Source organism: Ahaetulla prasina, chromosome 1 (genome assembly GCF_028640845.1).
Source record: "Ahaetulla prasina isolate Xishuangbanna chromosome 1, ASM2864084v1, whole genome shotgun sequence".
NCBI classification, from domain to species: Eukaryota; Metazoa; Chordata; class Lepidosauria; order Squamata; family Colubridae; genus Ahaetulla; species Ahaetulla prasina.
This window is the reverse complement of record NC_080539.1, coordinates 250,899,395-250,922,999: the sequence shown is the minus strand read 5'-3', so window position 1 is coordinate 250,922,999 and position 23,605 is coordinate 250,899,395. Positions and strand designations below refer to the sequence as shown.

Below are 23,605 nucleotides of genomic sequence, written 5' to 3'. Positions count from 1 at the left end.
CCTCCCTGGCTGCTTTCATTTCTTAAATTTAATGAGCCCAATGAAAGAATCACCTAACAGAACTCAGGGAACTGTAAATGTTGATGAGCAAGAATGACTGAGAATGGCCAAAGAATCATCTATAACATTTTTGCTATTCTTATCACTACAGTCCACTATATTACAGAATTTATGTACTTTGGGGAAAGAATTATTATCAATTATATGCCCAGAGTTGTTTGCTGAGATGGGCAGGTATAGAAATCAATCAATCAATCAATCAATCAAACAAACAAACAAACAATCAAGCAGACAGACAGACAAACAAACAAACACACAAACTTGACCTGAAAGCATAATTTCTGCTTCATAATCTGTCTTGGGTGGGGGTGGGAAGCAAACAAAGAGAAAAAAAACAACAGAACTAAATGAAACAAAACTTGATATTTTTGTATAAAGTCCTGTAATATAATGATGCAAGTATTTCACAGATGAGAGGAACAGAGGACTATATGGGATATTAGGAATAAACATGTATTTCTTTGGCGAAATAGACACATCAGCACACAGACACACACAATGCAGCACACAAAGTCTGATTGCATTCTCATCTTACATTGGGGATGTACAATCTGAAAATCCAAGGTTGATGTGGCTTTCCAGAGTCTCCAAGCGAGATTCCTCAAATCCTCCAAATTTAGAGTCCAACTGTAATTTCTAATATATCAGCAAAAACAATTAAATATACTGAAAATAATTGTACTAACAGTCTCACTCAAAACTGATAGTATAATTAAACTGAAGTTTTTTTTTTGTTTACATTTATACCCCGCCCTTCTCCGAAGACTCAGGGCGGCTTACAGTGTATAAGGCAATATTTGTCCTGGATCAATTCATTCTCAGGCCAAAGATGATTCTTGGCTGAAAAAGAATAGCAAAACTCTGGCATCAGGGAGCATAAACCAGCCAGAGTCATCTTGTACGGGAGATGGGAGGCCTAAAACTTTAAATAAAGTCAATCAATCAATCAATAAGTCAGTCAGGCAGTCAGTCAGTCCTTGATAGAATATTCAAAATGAAATGGATATAAATATGAACCAAAAAATGAATCTAGATACTGATCTAGAACAGTATTTCTCAACCTTAGCGATTTAAAAATGTGTGGATCTCATCTTGGAAATTAAGTTACATGTTATTAAAAAGAGATAGGATGGTTTTGATAAAAATGTGTTCTTTAGAAAATTCACGTTGTTTTCATAGCACATTTGCAGGGGGAAGCCTTGGCATTTGAACTGTGGGGTTTTTGTTTATATTTATATATCTAGTGCTTGGTGCCACCACCTTTAATGTTTTGCATGCAAATTAAGTTCAAGTGTCATTTCTCAGCAACATCACCAAGCCATTTATTCATGTGAGAAATTACACAATGTCCTAATACCTAAGAAGCTGCTAAAGTGCCTGTGAATTGAGGGAGCTAATGCCTTTGCCTCGGCTATTGCTTCATGATCCAGTAAAAATTATTGATTGCATTTAACTTTATGAGATGGACTTTTGATTGAATAGTCTTTTCCCTATAATGTGTGGGGTGGGGGGAGTGGAGGAAGAAGGGATCCTCTTTTCCAAAGGGCCATGTTTTCTTCCATAAAAGTGGAGAAGGTTGTTGGAAAATTTTAATGGATGTGTCTGTGTGTGTGCATGCTTTTTTTTCTTTTTCAATAGGTGGTTTATAATAGAAACATTATAACAAAGGCTTTAAATTGGGACAGGAAATGCATAGCCTGCACAAGCCAGAATCCCTACCACAATCATTGCTGCAAGTAATGTCAACATTCATTACAGCAAAATTACATTGACTTAATCAAAACACTGCTACAACATAATATGGGGATTCTCTCTCCCTCTCCCTCTTTCTCTCTCTTTTTCTCTCTCTCTGATCATTCCCATTAATCTGTTGAAATGGAAAAACTGCCAGGTTGGTACCTATGCAAATGTCGCAAAGCTCCCTCACTCCCAATTTTTTGGTTGCTTCTATCATAGGAAGTACCACTTCTGAAAAAAATGTTGATTTTACTCAACTATAACCATCATCAGAAATGTGGCAGAACTGTTTCCCTAGACTGAACACCTTATTTGAAAAATTCTCTCCATTCTAGATGCTACATTAAAAATAAAAGAGAGGGAGGGAGGACAATTTTCAAATCAAAAACTTCCAGATCAAAATTAATAGGGAAAGAAAAAAAAAGTAAACATTTACATGTGTGTTTTGGGGATGTGGGGGGGGGGGAGCAATTTTAGCTACAAATGACAGAGGGGCTAGCCTTCTGTGTCCCTGAAGTCCCTTAGACCCTATTTAAATGTGGCTTCATGAAGGGCCTGCAGGTTGCATAACTCCTGACTCACACCTACTTTGAAGGTGGTACAGAGGAGCACTGCTTTAGCCCCTTTTGGTCCTTAGGTCCTTTGGAAGATTTTGCCCAAGAGGGAGAGCAGAATGGCCCAATGAGGAGGAAAGTGCCATTCCCCAAGAAACCAATGGGAAAGGGGATGCTCAGAGGCCAAAGCAGAGGTTAAGCATTCATTGGGCAGGCTTCAGCCTCTCTGGATTTGCTGAAACCCTGAGCACATGACACATCTCCCGCCTCTTTGGCCCTCCTCACAGGGGTCCTCTGACCCAGCCACACAGCGTCCCTTCAAAGGACAAGAACCGGGTGGCCCTCAGATGAAGAGCGTTTACAAATTATTTTGGAATGCCAGAGGCATTGTTGGTGCTCAAGCCCAATGGAACTGTTTCTGCTCTTCCCCATCTTTAGGCCAACTCTACTGCAGGCTTGTAAACTCTTCTATCCTGGAGGACATGAGTGATTGAGTGATGCCTCTTATAAAACCAAGCTTATTTCTCATAGTCACACAAGTCCACCTTGAGTGCCAGGTGATTCTTGAACCAAATTGACCCAGAATGTAAAGGGGTTATGCAAGGAGGGCAAACACTTGACAGATTTATCCCAGTGGTCTCAGTTCTCTCCAGCCTGCCCATTCAGAAAGTAATATGGTCTTGCAAACTCTGACCTTGTGTTGGACAAATGTTTCAGTTTTGAAGGAAAAGAAGTGATCAAAAGGAATATGAATGAAAAAAGGCTGTTCCAGATCCTTAGTTTGCAAATTCAGCAGAGCACCACAGACACGATACAGAATTATGCCTATTTGCAGGACAAAGGATTTGGCTCATCTTAAATACATTTTTAGCGAGATAATTTGATCTTATTCTTTCACACTACATTGTTGCAATAGCTGTAATGCTACATAATTAGCTTGCACACTTTACCTCTAGTATATATCACTCAGGTCCAACATGAAATGGTCCAGAAAGCAACATCTCAGAAATCCAGAAACTAAATAGTCAACCATGCATGTAATGATGAACTTAGTTAGAATACACGGTTGCTTGAGCAGTTAGGTGTTATCTATGGTGACCTTGGATGGAGAACAGTACAGTTCTGCCTATTTCTTCTGTGTCTATTAGTTCTTTCCAAAGAGTGGGGAAATTCCAAAGTAACAGATGGATTAAAAACACCATCACCACCATCACTACCATCATCATCATCATCATGGAAATGCCAAAGTGTAACAAGGAGTGAGGAAGTCTTTTAGATAAAGTATTCTCGTTTGCATTCGCTCACTGGGTTCTGTAAGTCAACTTCAGTCTTAAAAGAACGGTCAAGGTGTTCTGGATACTCTTTTTCTTTCGTCTGGCTGTTCCGATGAGTCTGTTTGTGCCGATAGAGGACTCTGCTCATAATGGCCACAATGCAAAAGATGATGAAGATCACAACTGCAATAACACCTGAGGTGCACAAGACAAAATGTAAACATAAGGAGAAGTTCAGAGTGAGGTATGTGGCCTATTCAGCAGAATAGATTTTGTTTTGTTGTGAAGTTCACTGTTGCTGCTCAAGTGAATTTTGTCTATAATCATACAAGTTTGTTATACTTAACCTCAACTTCTTCCTGATCAAGAGAGAACCAGCCAAACCTGGCCGCACTATATTTCATGTTAAATTACTTCAGCAAACATTGTTCATGCACAGATTATTTTTATGCAAGATTTCACTGCTATTTCATTTGTATCTTTTGGTTAGGAAAATGGCAAGCTATTCTGCAGTCCCTCATACTGCTCCTAAATATGCTTTTGAGATGTTGAGGTCTACAGTAGATGGTGAGATGTCTGTAGGTAAGGGTGGTACTCATGCAGGAGGAAGGAAAGGAGGTCCATGGTGGAAATCTGCTCATATGATGTTGGGAATAGCCAATTGCCTCCTTCCAAAGGAAGCCTAAATGAATATACTTTGTTACCAAGTTACCGTGACATCTAAACACCAATCTGCCTACAAATAGAAGTTATGCATTGATAAGAACTCTCAATTATCATAATTACTATTGAAGGGATTTAAAACATTCATGGTCTCAAGTCAATCTAGCTGAAACTGGATATTCATTCAATTGGATTGGGATGGTCAACCTTTAATGGATATAGTACTAATTCAATTACTTTCTCTTTGGTACTCTAATTCATGTTACCTAATTGTGAAGTCCAATGGGTCATAAAGTTTGAAAATACTTCACTGAATTGTGCAATGAAACAAGAAGATGAGTGACCCAAATAAACTGCTCATCTTTCAAAATGCTTTTTGGATCTATGCTGTAGAACACAAAACTGAACTAAAACATTTTCTAAGACTCTGGACACAGTAGCAATAGATACCATTACAAGGCAACTACATTAGCTGGCGATTAGTTACAATCAGTTCTTCTTAATGGTTCTGAGTTCCAATCCATCTCAGGAAAAGCAAGCTAAGATAAAAAGGACAGATCCTGCCAGTAGTGTTTTGCTTTTCCATGCTCATGTTTCTGGTGCTTCTAAAGATAAATTGTGGATGGATAAAGAAATCACTGGGACTAGCACATGTAATTGCATATTCCATAGCTTCCAGCAGAATTAAAATAGAAACAAACCAAAGGAAAAAAATCCCTATAAAAACTCACAAATATTATTCTTCCTCTACTCTGCCTAAATACAATTTCAAATAAGAAATATTGAGAAAGGTAAGAAAAAGTTCTTTTAGCAGTTTAGCTTTTACCCACTAAAAGAAAATGAGTGTTGAAGAATCACTAAGGCATATGACCCAATCCTGCAAGCTACATTGGAATAGCAATAGCACATAGACTTATATACCACTTCATAGTGCTTTACAGCCCTCTCTAATCCATGGGTCACCAACCTTTCAGACCTCAGGGACCACTAAATTCATAATTTTAAATCCCGCGGACCACTAATATGATTTTTTTAAAAAGATAAATAGTATTTAGTGCAATATAAGAAATGCAAATAATGTTTGCACCAAAATTTTCTCATGGACCACCAGTGGTCCATGGACCACCAGTTGGTGACCACTGCTCTAAGCAGTTTACAGAGTCAGCAAATTGCCCTCAACAATCTGGGTCCTCATTTTACTAACCTCGGAAGGATGGAAGGCGGAGTCAATCTTGAACCAATCAGAATCAAACTGCTGGCAGACATCAGAATTAGTCTGCAATACTGCATTCTAACCACTGTGCCACCATGGCTCTTGACTGCGAAAACATGATTTGATCAACTTACCTCCAATGAAGGCTGAATCACTTCTGACAGCATTGCTGAGTGGTTCTTTATCATCGGCCTTCCCAAATGGATCTGTAATTCATAAGGAAAACCAAGGTAATGCTTATATCATGTTGGGAATAGCCAATTGCCTCCTTCCAAAGGAAGCCTAAATGAATATACTTTGTTACCAAGTTACCGTGACATCTAAACACCAATCTGCCTACAAATAGAAGTTATGCATTGATAAGAACTCTCAATTATCATAATTACTATTGAAGGGATTTAAAACATTCATGGTCTCAAGTCAATCTAGCTGAAACTGGATATTCATTCAATTGGATTGGGATGGTCAACCTTTAATGGATATAGTACTAATTCAATTACTTTCTCTTTGGTACTCTAATTCATGTTACCTAATTGTGAAGTCCAATGGGTCATAAAGTTTGAAAATACTTCACTGAATTGTGCAATGAAACAAGAAGATGAGTGACCCAAATAAACTGCTCATCTTTCAAAATGCTTTTTGGATCTATGCTGTAGAACACAAAACTGAACTAAAACATTTTCTAAGACTCTGGACACAGTAGCAATAGATACCATTACAAGGCAACTACATTAGCTGGCGATTAGTTACAATCAGTTCTTCTTAATGGTTCTGAGTTCCAATCCATCTCAGGAAAAGCAAGCTAAGATAAAAAGGACAGATCCTGCCAGTAGTGTTTTGCTTTTCCATGCTCATGTTTCTGGTGCTTCTAAAGATAAATTGTGGATGGATAAAGAAATCACTGGGACTAGCACATGTAATTGCATATTCCATAGCTTCCAGCAGAATTAAAATAGAAACAAACCAAAGGAAAAAAATCCCTATAAAAACTCACAAATATTATTCTTCCTCTACTCTGCCTAAATACAATTTCAAATAAGAAATATTGAGAAAGGTAAGAAAAAGTTCTTTTAGCAGTTTAGCTTTTACCCACTAAAAGAAAATGAGTGTTGAAGAATCACTAAGGCATATGACCCAATCCTGCAAGCTACATTGGAATAGCAATAGCACATAGACTTATATACCACTTCATAGTGCTTTACAGCCCTCTTTAATCCATGGGTCACCAACCTTTCAGACCTCAGGGACCACTAAATTCATAATTTTAAATCCCGCGGACCACTAATATGAATTTTTTAAAAAGATAAATAGTATTTAGTGCAATATAAGAAATGCAAATAATGTTTGCACCAAAATTTTCTCATGGACCACCAGTGGTCCATGGACCACCAGTTGGTGACCACTGCTCTAAGCAGTTTACAGAGTCAGCAAATTGCCCTCAACAATCTGGGTCCTCATTTTACTAACCTCGGAAGGATGGAAGGCGGAGTCAATCTTGAACCAATCAGAATCAAACTGCTGGCAGACATCAGAATTAGTCTGCAATACTGCATTCTAACCACTGTGCCACCATGGCTCTTGACTGCGAAAACATGATTTGATCAACTTACCTCCAATGAAGGCTGAATCACTTCTGACAGCATTGCTGAGTGGTTCTTTATCATCGGCCTTCCCAAATGGATCTGTAATTCATAAGGAAAACCAAGGTAATGCTTATATCATTAAGGTACTGATCTTTTTTTCTGGCTGACAGATAAGTATCTTTGACCTATCTCATTAAACACATCAGTGGTGAAATCCAATTTTTTTTACTAGCGGTTCTCCAGAACCTGTCAGAACCTGCTGGATTTCACCCCTGAACCACATGATTCTTGCACACCCCATTTCCATTTCATTTAACTGACTCTTATGCTTCTCCTGACACATCCAACTGTTACTTGTATATAAAAAAGTGAACAGAAGCCCATTCCTATAAGCAGCTGTTTGCACTTCAGTCAATAAATTTTTTACAATAGCAACATATTGTCAACATATGTTTTCACTGTCATTTGTAATCTTAAAATATCTCATTTTGCCACCTTTGCTAAACATCCTTCGAAGATACACAAATGCATCTGCTACTTGCTCTAGTTCCTCTCTGTTTAGTTGTAACTTGAAATCATCAATTTTATTTAATTACTTTGATCAGTGATACAATTTTTAGATCCATACTCTCATTGCATCACCCCAAGATTCAGTACAAATCATTTGGTTTCTTAGCCACAATTTGGCATCCTAACCAATACAGTTGCAACAGTTTATGTATCCATTGCATTTGTTAACTTATTTATTAAAGTTATGTTTGGCTATCTCAAGCACATTATTCTAGCCAACAGAATTTGAATTATTTCAATCAAAAGTATAAATAAAATAAATAGCAGCCAAGAACAACAATCAATAACAACTAGTAATTCTTCATAATAGTACCATCAAGTAATAGGCTCACCCACACCATCAGCACCCCAGGATTGAGGACAGAACCAGTTCTTTGAGGCCTTGTAATATGCCCACAGGGTTAGGTAGAGTCCAATCTCTGGGAGGATCATATTACAGAGGGTGGATCAGTGGTGGGTTGCCCCCGGTTCGGACCGGTTCTATAGAACCGGTAGTAAAACCGGTGGGAGGCTCCACCCACTGACCCAAACGTCATCAAAACTCTTCTACGCATGCGCAGAAGAGCATGTGTGCATGGGCACGATGCAAACCGGTAGTAAAAATAAGTAGAACCCATCCCTGGGATGGATGCAATGGCAAAAAAAAATATTCTCTTCCTGCGCCCCGCCAAACAATATTTCCTGGATGACAAAACCTGGAGTATACTCTATATACTCCTCACTAAAATGGGTGAGATGGGTAGAAACAACTAGGAAGAAACAGTCCTGTAACTAGTCTGACCCTGAAGGGCTTTACAAGTAATTAGAAGCACTTTGAATTGCATCTGGAAGCCTACTGGCAACCAATGCAGCTCACAGAACTGAGGTGTCCCAACTGCTAAACAACAGGCACCCACAACTGCCTGTACTTCTGCATTTTCCACCAGCTGAGGCTTCTGAATACTCTTCGGGGCAGCCCCATATGGAGTGCTTTGAACTATTCCAATTGGGATATGTGGAAGATATAAATGATTGTGAGTACAGCCTTCAGATATCTATAAACATATCCATCCATTTATTAAACAATAAAGAAATAATGCAAGTATATCCCTCTCTCTTTCTCTCTTTCTCTCTCTCTCTCCCTCCCTCCTTCATTCCGGCCATCCTTCCTTCCTTTTGTGGTCTTTTATCAATTACCTGTCTTATACTGTATATCAGTGGTGGGTTTCAATTTTTTTTTACTACTGGGTCTGTGGGCATGGCTTGGTGGACGCGGCATAACTTGGTGGGCGTGGCTTGGTGGGCATGGCAGGGGAAGGATACTGTAAAATCTCCATTTCCTCCCGGTCAGCTGGGACTTGGGAGGCAGAGAATAGATGGGGGGTGGGGCCAGTCAAAATTTTTACTACCGGTTCTCCGAACTACTCAAAATTTCCGCTACTGGTTCTCCAGAAATGGTCAAAACCTGCTGAAGCCCACCTCTGCTGTATATCAAGTTATAATTTTCTATAAGCTGATGATCTCCAGCTGGCCTGATGGATATTGACACTTCCTGCCTATCATGACTTTGATCAATCAACGTGTTCACATTTTTTAGTAAGTTATAGAATTTGTGAGGTCGAATATCAGCCTTAGTTATACCTATTAAAGGTAAAGGTAAAGGTTCCCCTCACACATACATGCTAGTCGTTCCCAACTCTAGGGGGCGATGCTCATCTCTGTTTCAAAGCCGAAGAGCCAGCACTGTCAGAAGATGTCTCCGTGGTCATGTGGCCAGTATGACTCAATGCCAAAGGCGCACGGAACACTGTTAGCTTCCCACCAAAGGTGGTCCCTATTTTTCTACTTTCATTTTTTACGTGCTTTCGAACTGCTAGGTTGGCAGAAGCTGGGACAAATAACAGGAGTTCATCCCGTTACGCGGCACTAGGAATTCAAACTGCTGAACTGCCGACTTTTCGATCAACAAGCTCAGCGTCTTACCCACTAAGCCACCGCATCCCTCAGTTATACCTATTACTCATTTATTATTCCTTCCTATCAGTAAGGATGGTTTGAACACATGTCAACCAGTATGTCACAAGAACAGCCAAACTTGTTTTAACTAAACCATGTTCACTTAATAGTATGTAAGTTAGGATCTTTGATCTGAACAAGCCAATGCACCATTGGATACTGTTGCATCAGGCTTGCATAAAACCTGAAATTTAATTTTATTTAAAACTAAATAAAACAATAGAGTTGATATGTTTATAGATAAATTTAAATAAAATAACATTTTAGTTGTTTGTTCTCCCTCCCCCTTACTTTTCCATCACATAGGAAACTACAGCTGATGGCAATTCTTGTAAGGTTCTTGGGACCCACCCAAAAGCCTGAGGCCTCTGATTATATATATATTCTTAAATTAATAAAACAATATTAGAATTAAGAACTGTCACCTTCTGATTAGTTTTAATTATTATTTTTTAATGTAGAGGTGAATTTAACGTTTATATATTTTATTGGAAAATAGTTCTTTTTAAAAAGTGAGGAAATAACATTAGAAATGGAAGGCAAACTATGTATCTTGCAATGAGATGTATGCATGAAGAGACTGAGCATCTTTTTACCCAGGGGCATAAGTAGTAAATAGAATTTATTTCAGATTGATAGATGAAAACCCATTGACAGTAAATTCCACTTTGAGTCTCTTCTGCACTCTGCAGAATCAGGAGATGGAGACATGTTGACCAGTGCATATTTTCCACTGCAGCGATTCCCCACTCCATTCCCACCCCCTCAAAAAAACAAGCAAACAACAAAAAAACCTGGTTGTTTTTTGCATAGAAATGAATACAAACCCTAACTTTTCTATACATGTATCTTTGGTGCTTCACTCTGGAACTTGTCTCATATTAGTCAAGTGAATTACACAGAAATAATGATGATAATGCATTTCAATATATCTCCAAATGTAATCAGAGCATCCAAAAGGTGGCTTGGGACAGTCAGAAAGTTCAAGCTGAACCATCCAATTTTTGCTGATTCTCCACAATCTTTGGCATTTTTCCACATGGTGCCTCTATTGATCTGGAAAGCTTCTCAACCATGACTGTAACTTTTTTGTGGATTAGCATCTGCCTCAGTCTTTTCTAGGGAGAGTCTATCAGTTTCATTGCAACTTGCCCAGAATGAAAATTAAGATGCTGAGCCTCAGGAGAAAATGATGCTTTTCAAATCCAGTGACCATAGGCCTTATTTGCCAGACTTTTAATAATGTTCATTCAGAAGGAAATACCTTAGCTAAATACACATTTGGCAACAAATAGCATTTGCCCAATTAATACATATTAATGTTAGCTAAGAATGTTAGCTAGGAAATTGACACAAAATATTGAGAATTAATTGCTTTCAAATAACATATTTGATATAATTCTCTCTCTCTCTCTCTCACACACACACACACACACACACACACACAGAGAGAGAGAGAGAGAGAGAGAGAGAGAGAGAGAGAGAAAGAGAGCAGACAGAGAGAGAGAAAGAAAGAAAGGCAGAGATAAAACAAAATATAGTCAAGATAGTCTATTTTTAGGTTTGCTTGTTTATCCTGTCAGGTTATTAAAAATTTCACAGTCCCTCAGTTGATAATAGTTGCTCGCATCTATTCTAGAGCATTAACAAATAAGAATGGATTCGCATGGAGAAAGAGCATACACATCTTTTTACACATCCCCAGAAAAACCACTTAAGGTGCTACCAATCTGCATTAGTAAGAATTGCTTTCACTGTTGAGTAACAGCTATGACAAGGCAATCTAGTGACTACAAAAGAGAGAGAGAAAGCACATGTAAACTGGAACTCATTCAACACCAGTCCAGAAGCTTATAATAATTTGTTTCTCTTTTTTGTTAACAGATTTTAGTGTTTTCTTCATAATATCTCAGACATAATGAATGGAATGAAATGGTGATTTGGAAGAGATCCGAACAGTTTTGGAACAAAAGAGACAAGGCAATAATGCTGAATTGTAATTAAGTAGGAAAGAAAAAACAAAATCATTTCAGGACATACCCTTCCAGTTTATTGGAAGCAACAAGAGTTCGTTGGGATATATATATATACATACATACATACATATATACATGTATATATATATATGTAGATCTTTGGTTATTCGGGTTTTCTCCCGCGTAAAATTGGAAGTGTCTTGGCGACGTTTCGACGAAGTCTCATTCGTCATCTTCAGGCTTCAGCTTCGTGCTTCTGGGAGCTGAAGCCTGAAGATGACGAATGAGTCTTCGTCGAAACGTCACCAAGACACTTCCAATTTTACGTGGGAGAAAACCCGAATAACCAAAGATCTACATACAAACACCCGCGAAAACCTCAGAAAACACACACACACACACATATATATATATATATTCTTCTTTAAGCTGAAGTAGGTTTTATAATATAGAATGCATTTTTGAATGAGACATGAACATATTATTCTTTTATATGAAAATGAATTTTAGTATAATTTATACTAAACTATAAAAGGGATGTGGTGGCTCAGTGGCTAAGATACTCAGCTTGTCGACCAAAAGGTCGACAGTTCAGTGGTTTGAATCCTTAGTGCCGCATAACGGGGTAAGCTCCTGTTACTTGTCCCAGCTTCTGCCAACCTAGCAATTCGAAAGCATGTAAAAATGCAAGTAGAAAAATAGGGACCACCTTTGGTGGGAAGATAACAGCATTCCATGCGCCTTTGGCATTGAGTCATGCCGGCCACACGACCACGGAGACGTCTTCAGACAGCACTGGCTCCTTGACTTTGAAACAGAGATGAGCACCGCCCCCTAGAGTCAGGAACGACTAGCACATAGATGCGAGGGGAACCTTTACCTTTATCTTTATACTAAATTATATTTCATTTTAATGTATTATGGCATCTCACTTTCACTCCAGAAGACTCAGAACAGTTTAAAATAAAAATAAATAAAATAAAATATGTTCAAAACATAAAACAAGGTGAGACAATGTGAACAAAAACAGCCAAACCCATAAAAAGACAAAACTATGATAGACTGCCACAGCAACACTACTCCATGCCTGGGAAATCAATATCCTTTAGGGAACAATGATCTGAAAGCCACATGGGTATGTGTTTATGTACTGTATGTGTATGTATGTGCACTTCCAACTTATGGTAATACTAACCCTAGCTTTACAACGTGCTCTCCTTTCCAACATACAAAACACTTAAGATGCCCAAGGGAGCATTTAATTATCACAAGTGGGAAATGAACTGCTTGGATCATCATCAGAGTATAATGTGTCTCTCCTTAAACCCAGAGAAGATAAGAGACAAACATAAAACAACAACTTCTGCCAGCCTACGCATTTCTTGATTATCTGAGGTGATAAAGTTCAAGCAACAAATTCATTATACTAAGTGATTATTTTTAAAAAATATTAAAAATCTCTCTTTCTAAAGAACTAGTCAGAACCCCTCAGATGATGAGATACAGACCCGAGACAGGTTTGTAGGGATCAGTTTCTTATAGGCCAAGGGTCTTCAACCCCTGGGCCTTGACTCAGTACCAGACTGCGACCTGTTCAGAACTAGGTCCTGGAAGCAGCAGGAACACATCAGTGGTGGGTTTCAATTTTTTTTACTACCAGTTCTGTGGGTGTGGCTTGGTGGGCATGGCATGACTTAGTGGGGAAGAATACTGTAAAATCTCCATTCCCACCCCACTCCAGGGGAAGGTTACTGCAAAATCCCCATTTCCTCCCGATCAGCTGGGACTTGGGAGGCAGAGAATAGATGGGGGTGGGGCCAGTCAGAGATGGTATTTACCGGTTCTCCGAACTACTCAAAATTTCCACTACCGGTTCTCCAAAACTGGTCAGTATCTGTTTAAACCTACCTCTGGAGCACGTGCATGTGCAACTCCACTTGCGCAAGCCTGTGCAAATGGAACTACATATGTGTGTACTTGCCCACTGCTCACCGCTCTCCCCACTGGTCTACAAAGCTGGAAAAGTTGGGGATCACGGTTATAAGCAAACCAAACCCTTACTTATTAACTCCCCCTTTTCTATACTTCCATGGAACACCATTCATTCTCTGGCAAGCTGATTTTTGAAAACAAAACAAAACAAATAAACCTGATTTTAAATAACTACAATGTTACTAAGAAAATATCCTTTGTGCAATGTCAACCTCTGATGTTTAAACTCTATTCATGTAGCCTGACTGAGTCAAAAGTATAGATTCCATGGCCTGCTTATATTAGCAAAGAGAGAACTATGGTACAAATAAGATTAAAAAAAACCCTACAAATAAGAACAAGGCCAATGATAATATTATTGTAGGAAATATGTTGGTACGGCATATTATTAATGTTGTTATTTTGTGTGGTTATTGTATTGTATACATTGTAAAAACTACTATAAGTAATATCCAGTTTACTTTGCATACAGCACAGTGCCTCTATCAGTCCCTCTATCCAGATCACAGCAATTGTGTCCAGCACTCGGGTCAGCTAGCAAAAATACAGCTTGATATCATTTAGTTAAATATCAACAGAGTTCAAAATGATTAATTGCCAAAAATAGGACAAAGGCAGAGAAAGGTGAACAATACACAAGAGCTAAAAGGACTGTTTACATAGTACCAACAGTCTAGATTTCCAATATACATATAACAAGAAGCACAGAACTTTCCAGACACATTGGAAACAATGCTGTGGGTAATCAGCATGGCTAATTGCTTATCCCTTCTTTACTTTTATTTTTTACATCGCATCGCAAATATAGAAAATAGGATACCAGATCATCTCTCCTCTATTTGTAGAAAGAGGGAGGTGGTTAGGGATGATGTCGTCAACGTAATTAAGATACCATACTGTATCTTATTTGCATATTGCCTAGAAGCTCTTGAATACAACTTATAAATCTATATAAATAAAAACATGTTCCATTTATAAAGGTAAAGGTTCCCCTTGCACCTATGTGCTAGTCATTCCTGACTCTAGGGGGCGGTGCTCATCTCCATTTTAAAGCCGAAGAGCCAGTGCTGTCTGAAGATGTCTTCGTGGTCATGTGGCCAGCATGACTAAATGCCAAAGGCACACTGAATGCTGTTACCTTCCCACCAAAGGCGGTCCCTATTTTTCTACTTGCATTTTTTACGTGCTTTCAACTAGGTTGGCAAAAGCTGGGACAAGTAACAGAAGCTCACCCCATTACACGGCACTAGGGATTCGAACCGCTGAACTGTCAATATTTCGATCGACAAGCTCAGCATCTTATTTATATTCCATTTATATATGTACCGTATTTCCATCATCTACTACTTAATCTAAGCAACCAATAAGAAACATTACTAAACTAGTTACCTGTAAAATGTGCTGAACATACCTGAAGAAGAGTAAATTGAGGTTGCTGTATTTGCATCTACTTCAACCAATGACCTGCAGTTTGATTCAGACAACGAACCCAGGACTGTCACTGGTGCTAAGTTGGGATGTCTTAAGGCAGCTTTCAATGGAGCAATATGGTTATACTGCACAGATGACATGCATCCAATGAATCCAAAGGAGTTTGCCTTGGAGATTTCCAGATCCAGGCCCTGACTATCTGTCAAACACAAAGCAAATAGGAGCTTCTTCATTTATACTGCAATTCCATATGGACATTAAAGGACAGCTGACATTAATTTCCACTTATTTAACTACAGTATTCATTTAATTATTTTTGACAAATTCATGTAATGCAATCTTTAATCCATGGTTGGAAACTTGCTATATTATTATTTGCCTATTTGTTCCCACCTACCTGTATGATCCAAGAGTCATTTTAATGAATTCCAACAGAAAGAAAGCTAAATTTAGGTCTAAGGTTTAGGGAACTTGCTTAGTCCAAGTCTGTAAAATGATTTGCTTAGTAGGTTTGAGGTGCTACAAACATAACAGAGATAATCTGCACATAATACAAATAATATGTTTTAAAACATTGCTATTGAGACATATTTGGTGTAATGTGTTGAGGGGGGAACACTTAGAAGAGGAAGAAGTATCATGAATTCTAGATATTAAGTTTTCCTTGGTGTTTCTTGACTTTGAACTGAAGACATGATTATGATAATTTTGCCCTTTGCAAAATTTATGACTTTAACATCACGTGTTGGTGCAGTGGCTACAATGCAGTATTTCAGGCTAATTCTGCCAACTGCCAAGAGTTTGATTCTGACCGCCTCAAGGTTGACTCAGCCTTCCATCCTTCTGAGGTTGGTAAAGTAAGGATCCAAATTGTTGGGGGCAATAATATGCTGACTCTCTAAAACCACTTAGAGAGGGCTGTAAAGCATTGTGAAGCAAGATACAAGTATAAATGCTGTTGCCATCTGAGTCATTCATGGATATGCTCCTGTTCAGCAATCATGCCTGTCTGAGCAGCTTGAGATATAAAGAAAAGAGGAAGGAAACTGACATTTCTATAAAAATCATTGGAAAATACAATATGGTTTATAAATCAAGCAGCAAAACTCAAAACACACTGCACAATTTTCAAAATGAATCTGTTGTTCCGCAGTTTTATAAACCTTTGGCAAGGCAGTACAATTATCACTCTAAAGCTACTGATCATTTATTTCACAATTTGGGTTTTTAATAATAAGTTTCCTGTGGGTCATATCCTGTGGTTTCCTGTGGTTTATATAATTCAAGTTTAGCAGCTCTAGAATCATGGTGCTGCAAAATAATACCACTAACGAAGAGGGAAAGGTCTCACCTCCTAGATGTCAAGTGTAGGTATAATAAAATTGGTATTTTTTTTATTATACCTAGTTGTAGGAAGTGAGGATCATGAATTAGAAAAGCATTCAATATTTGTATCCAATTCTTATTATCCATAAACAATAAGAACTGACTTTGTTGTGCTTTGGAAATCAAGCTACATCATTGTTGGGGACTGAAATGCTGGAAGCCCATAAAGAATACACTGGGATACAGACAAAAAAAAATATGGCACTTTCAAGTGCCTAAGTATCGACTTTATGTTGTGCTACTTATTAAGCTAATATGTTGTAATGTGTAATTGTCTCTCCCTTTCTCTCTCTCTCTCTCTCTCCCCCACACACACCTGCATTATATTGTAGGATTTATTTGAAATGCTGTAAAAACAACCAGGGAGAACTGTCCTATATGCTTCCTTGGCCCAAAGGTCAAAACTACCTCCTACATCAGATGGAGTGTTAAGAACATGGAAAATGACTTCTCTATTTATAACCTATGGACTCTCTTTCCTTCTTGCTTGCATCATTAGTCATGGCCAGGGTTATGGCACTATGCAGAGAATTAATCACATGTTCAGATTGCCAGTCTGCTCAGGGGTGTTTCGAAGTCATCATTATCACATATGTGAAGTTCACACAAGGACAATTTTATCAGATACCCTTTTATATCTTGCTAGTGACCCTGACAACTTTATCTGAAACAAACGTGATATCTACCATAGCCTTCATATTCCTGTCTAGAAATGAACCATGAAGCTAGCTTGCTTACTTTTCAGGCCATGTTTTTTGTGTTTTACAGAAAAAGAATTGGGGCCCCTCTATGAGCAGAGAAGATTTTGCATAATAAAGGCAGCTGGCTAAAATGACTCTTTTACAGGAAGAATATTATAAAGGTTATATAAAAGAATTTATGAGAAAAATATTTTTTCCCCTCAACAATCGGATTAACGCGGTTGAAGTTTCTCATATATTTTGATGGAAACACTTTGTCAGCTCAGCTATATTGGCTTCTATGTATGCTTACAGATGGAACTAAAAGTTTGATTGCATTTGATGTACACACCTTAAAATAAATTTTGATCGTAGTGCCTGCCTTGCCAGCAGAGAAATCTTTTCATTCTTCGACAGCAGATAGGAGAGCTGTTCCTATCTCTAGCTATCCAGTTGACCCAGAAGCTAGAAATAAAAGTAACTTTTCTTTGTGCAAATCTATATTTCTCTGTCGAAAAAAAAATTAAGGGGAGGGAATGTTCTAGAAAAATAATTGTCTGTCTACCTGCTCAAGTTATGTATCTGTGCCTGTGCCCCATGCAGAAAACATAAAAACATTGGAGTTTAGAAGCTTATAAATTGAAATAAATGAATTAATTAAAAAAGACACTTTAAATAAATGTATTGATTGCAAGCTGCCATCTTATGTCCATTTATTCCACCACTTGCTGAGGTGTGCAAGGTGGAAGCCTGGAGGCAGAGGTGCAGAAGAAGGTGGAGAAGCTGTCTGGGTCTTCATATGACATAGAGCCAGGTTATTTATGGGACCACCTTTAGCCCACTGCTTCTGCTAGACATACAAGATTTAGTCTGTTCCAAGGGCAAGTTTCCTATATTAAACAATGTCATCAGACTGGACTCAGCTCAATGGCAGGCTTGTGGAACTGTATTCCTTCAGCGATCCTTATTGACCTTTGGACCAGGAGCTTAGGTGTGTCCTGTTATTGATGTGATTTTTATGATGGGAAGGTGTCATTTACCCAGGGTACCGTTGGTTGCTTAATTATTGAGTTTTAATTTTTGTATCCTGCCCAGAGTCACGGCTGTGAGAGGAGAAGCCATATTTATTATTCAAATAAATATTTTTTAAAAAATAATCCCAATTCCATCTGCTGCATACCTGACCTTCGGACTTTCCGCCGCGAACTGAAGACACACCTTTTTATCTGCACGGGGCTGGCTTAAATTGAATTTTAAAGGTTAAATTTTATTAATTTTAAATGGGGTTTTTAGTGTATGGTAAATTTTTAAATTTTCAGGCAAATTTAAATAAGTTTTTTAAATTCCATTTTAATTGTATTTTGTATTGTTCGTTTTATTCTGCCTGTACACCGCCCTGAGTCCTTCGGGAGAAGGGCGGTATAAAAATCAAATAAATAATAATAATAATAATAATAATAATATAATGTCCATTTATTCCACCACTTGCTGAGGTGTGCAAGGTGGAAGCCTGGAGGCAGAGGTGCAGAAGAAGGTGGAGAAGCTGTCTGGGTCTTCATATGACATAGAGCCAGGTTATTTATGGGACCACCTTTAGCCCACTGCTTCTGCTAGACATACAAGATTTAGTCTGTTCCAAGGGCAAGTTTCCTATATTAAACAATGTCATCAGACTGGACTCGTATTCTCAATGGCAGCCTTGTGGAACTGTATTCCTTCAGCGATCCTTATTGACCTTTGGACCAGGAGCTTAGGTGTGTCCTGTTATTGATGTGATTTTTATGATGGGAAGGTGTCATTTACCCAGGGCACCGTTGGTTGCTTAATTATTGAGTTTTAATTTTTGTATCCTGCCCAGAGTCACGGCTGTGAGAGGAGAAGCCATATTTATTATTCAAATAAATATTTTTTTTTAAAAAAATAATCCCAATTCCATCTGCTGCTTGAGCTTAATGGTTTGGTAGCTCCTGCTGCCACCATCTATCTTTCAAAAAAACCTGACCTCACCTAACTTTAGCATGTATGCAAGATACGATTCTCATGTCCAATTTGCCTTTCACTTGACTAAAAGATAAAAATACAAAAAACAAAACAAAACAAAACAGTGCTGTGTCTGGGCTCTGTGGTATAGAAGCATAAAAGCTAGGAGATACATATCCTTTTTCCTTTGGAAAAATGTATTAAGAGACAAAAATCTTCATTAAAGGAACCCCCTCCCCATTTAAATGTTACTGAAATGGTTACATTCAACATTGAAAAAGATAAATTGGTATCCTGCTTACATGATGTTCAGACAAATACAAATTCAGTCACAAAACAAAACAACATCCTAAAAAAAAACCCAGAGTGCTCTGGAATGACCATAGGATTGCACTTATTTGCTAGAATTTGATTGCTCTTTACAGGAATCTCTGGGAAGATGCTGGAGAAACATCAAAGTGTTAAAGATTAGAAAGCATTCTTCAATGTGGCCTATAATTCGTATTGGATGATTTTTACATACTGTTCCTTAACTTGTACAGAGAAATAAGAACTTGAGACAATAAGAATTTTAGCCCGACACAGAAAACCAATAACCCCATTAAAATTGCTAAAATTTAAGTTTAAAATTTCATTCAAGCCAGCCCCGCGAATAAAAGATATGTTTTCAGTTCGCGACGGAATGTCCGAAGGTCAGATATCTGGCAAGCCCGGGGAGTTCTGCTCCAGAGTGTGGGGCCCCACAGAGAAGGCCTCTCCCTGGGGCCACCAGCCGACATTGTTTGGCGGATGGCACCCTGAGGAGTCCCTCTGTGAGAGCGCACGGGTCGGTGGGAGGCATGTGGTAGCAGTAGGCGGTCCCGTAAGTACCCAGGTCCTAAGCCATGGAGCGCCTTAAAGGTCGTGACTAACACTGTGCACCCGAGGCCACAGGTAGCCAGTGCAGCCTGCGCAGGAGAGGTGTTACATGGGAGCTGCGCAGCTCCTCTATCACCCGCGCCGCGCTCTGACTAACTGAAGCCTCCGGACGCACTTCAAGGGAGCCCCATGTAGAGAGCATTACAATAATCCAAGCGAGAGGTAACGAGCGATGAGTGACCGTGCATAAGGAATCCCGATCAAGGAAGGGCGAACTGCCGAACCAGGCGAACCTGGTGGAAGGCCTCCTGAGACGGCCACAAATGATCTTCAAACGACAGCCGGTCATCCAGGAGGACACCCAAGTTGCGCACCCTATCCTTTGGGGCCAATAACTGCCCCCAACAGCCAGCCGCGTTGCAGCTGGCTGAATCGGGATGCCGGCATCCACAGCCACTCCGCCTTGGAGGATTAAGCTTGAGCCTGTTTCTCCCCATCCAGACCAGACGGCCTCCAAACACCGGGACAGCACTTCAACAGCTTCATTGGGGTGGCCCGGGTGGAAAAGTACAGCTGGGTGTCGCCAGCGCACTGCTGGTATCTCACCCCAAAGCCACTGATGATCTCACCCAGCGGTTTCATAGATGTTGAACAGCAGGGCGAGAGGATCGACCCTCGCGGGACCCCACAAGTGAGGCCCCTCGCGCCCACCTCTGCCCCCGTCAACACTGCTCATATCCGGTCAGAGAGATAGGAGGAGAACCACCGATATACGGTGCCTCCCACTCCCAATCCCTCCAACCGGCGCAGCAGGATACCATGGTCGATGGTATCAAAAGCCGCTGAGAGGTCTAACAGGACCAGAGCAGAGGAATAACCCCTGTCCCTGGCCCTCCAGAGATCGTCCACCAATGCGACCAAAGCCGTCTCTGTGCTGTATCCGGGTCGGAAGCCGGACTGGAACGGGTCCAGATAGACATCTTCATCCAGGTACTGGGGTAGCTGTCGAGCCACAGCACTCTCTACAACCTTCGCAACAAAGCGAAGATTGGAGATCGGACGATAGTTACTTAAAATAGCTGGGTCCAGAGAAGGCTTCTTAAGGAGGGGTCTCACCACCGCCTCTTTCAAGGCGGCGGGGAAAACTCCCTCCAACAAAGAAGCATTGATAATCCTCTGGAGCCAGCCTCGTGTCACTTCCTGAGTAGCCAGTACCAGCCAATGTCATCAGACTGGACTCGTGTTCTCAATGGCAGCCTTGTGGAACTGTATTCCTTCAGCGATCCTTATTGACCTTTGGACCAGGAGCTTAGGTGTGTCCTGTTATTGATGTGATTTTTATGATGGGAAGGTGTCATTTACCCAGGGTACCGTTGGTTGCTTAATTATTGAGTTTTAATTTTTGTATTCTGCCCAGAGTCACGGCTGTGAGAGGAGAAGCCATATTTATTATTCAAATAAATATTTTTTTTAAAAAAAATAATCCCAATTCCATCTGCTGCTTGAGCTTAATGGTTTGGTAGCTCCTGCTGCCACCATCTATCTTTCAAAAAAAACTGACCTCACCTAACTTTAGCATGTATGCAAGATACAATTCTCATGTCCAATTTGCCTTTCACTTGACTAAAAGATAAAAATACAAAAAACAAAACAAAACAAAACAGTGCTGTGTCTGGGCTCTGTGGTATAGAAGCATAAAAGCTAGGAGATACAGATCCTTTTTCCTTTGGAAAAATGTATTAAGAGACAAAAATCTTCATTAAAGGAACCCCCTCCCCATTTAAATGTTACTGAAATGGTTACATTCAACATTGAAAAAGATAAATTGGTATCCTGCTTACATGATGTTCAGACAAATACAAATTCAGTCACAAAACAAAACAACATCCTAAAAAAACCCCAGAGTGCTCTGGAATGACCATAGGTTTGCACTTATTTGCTAGAATTTGATTGCTCTTTACAGGAATCTCTGGGAAGATGCTGGAGAACCATCAAAGTGTTAAAGATTAGAAAACATTCTTCAATGTGGCCTATAATTCGTATTGGATGATTTTTACATACTGTTCCTTAACTTGTACAGAGAAATAAGAACTTGAGACAATAAGAATTTTAGCCCAACACAGAAAACCAATAATAGTATAAATTCTGTTGACATTTTCCCCATTTCTTCAGAAACACTCATTTTTTGAAACAAAAGTTATCCTGCCTCATTTATTCAGATTTCCCCCAGATTCATGAAAGCCTATGAGGGACTATGGAGAATAGTGATAAGCCTGTGCTTTCCCTAGTCAGTCCACATATTTCAAACATATCCTGCACATCTGAGTATCTGTGTGTGACTTAGAATATCTCTTCCAGGGTGGGCAGGCAGACTATATTTATCACAATCATAGTTTTACCTACACACACACACAGTTCTCCCCAAAATAAGACATCCCCTGATATTAAGCCCAATCGGGCTTTTGAGCACATGGCAATAAGGCCAAGCGCTTATTTCAGGGTTCAAAAACTTATAAAACAGGCTCTTATTTTTGGTAAAACATGGTACATACATACATACATACATACATACATACATACATACATACATACATAATGAAAACTTTATAGCATAACTCATTTTCCACATTCAAATTAACTCTAAATATATTTAAACTGAAAAGTACTGTAAATCTGATTTGGTGTTATGTCACAATATTAAAATTTTGAGGAATTCCAATCCTATTTAGGTGTTATAATATTTCGAGCCTTTGCTATGTGAACACAGAGAAGCAGCATCTTCAATGGTGTGACTCACAAAAGGTCAATTTTATGAAGACATCTAGGCATTAATATAGATGTCTTGAAGCAGAAAAAACACTGTGCATATAATCGTTAGTTCCTAAATGAGTCTTAGTCCTAAAAATTAAATGCCTGACTTGTAAGAAAGCCATTTTATGTACAACTATATAAAAGAATCTCTATGGATGGAGATTCTCAGTCATTCAGGTCATGGTTATCCCAAAGGTGCTTTTTCAAGAGGCAACTGGACTTTCTGGTTTTTCTTTGAAGACATTTGGCTTCTCATTCTCATTTTTGGATGAGAAGCGAAAACCGGAAAGTCCACTTGACTCTTGAAAAAGCACCTTTGGGATATATAAAAGAAGGCTTCCTTTCTGCAGATATACATGCTGAATGCATGGAGGAGTAAGATTAACATTCTAAGTTAGGCTCAGAAGTGAACTGATAACCTGAAGTTCATTCAGAATTGATGGAATATACTCCCACTATGAAGAAAAGGGGGGGGAAAAGGAACTCAACTACAGAGCTGAAGTTTTGAAAGAACTTCTACAAAAGCCAGATGTATAATCCAATTTTAAGGCAATCAGAGTATGGATAACCAGGCTTTCCTATCCAGAGCTAATCAAATGAATTGCAATTTATCAATTTTTAAAAAGCCATTCAGGCCACTTTTGGAGTATGTCGATTCAAAAATGAGATATACACAATTTTCTTGGATGAGAAAAGTGCCTTCAATTTGTTATGATTCAATGTCAGGTTACTGGCATATATTCAACCCATTTTTGACGCAGGAGAAGTTTTAACACCTCCACTGCTTTATCTGATAAATGAGACATCAATATTAATATTTCACTCCAAAATCTTTGCTCCTA

General features: G+C 39.0%; 1 protein-coding gene across 1 annotated transcript in view; it reads right to left on the bottom strand.

Annotated features, from left to right (window-relative positions):
- Nucleotides 1-462: 462 nt before the first annotated feature.
- Nucleotides 463-23,605, bottom strand: part of CNTNAP5 (contactin associated protein family member 5) — a 472,018-nt gene continuing 448,875 nt past the window's right edge. The window contains exons 22-24 of the mRNA XM_058195711.1: nucleotides 15,029-15,247; nucleotides 5,636-5,707; nucleotides 463-3,820 (exon numbers count right to left, since the gene is read on the bottom strand). Of these exons, the coding sequence (XP_058051694.1) occupies nucleotides 3,624-3,820; nucleotides 5,636-5,707; nucleotides 15,029-15,247 (488 nt within the window). The 3' untranslated portion in view covers nucleotides 463-3,623. The remainder of the gene's footprint in view (nucleotides 3,821-5,635; nucleotides 5,708-15,028; nucleotides 15,248-23,605) is intronic.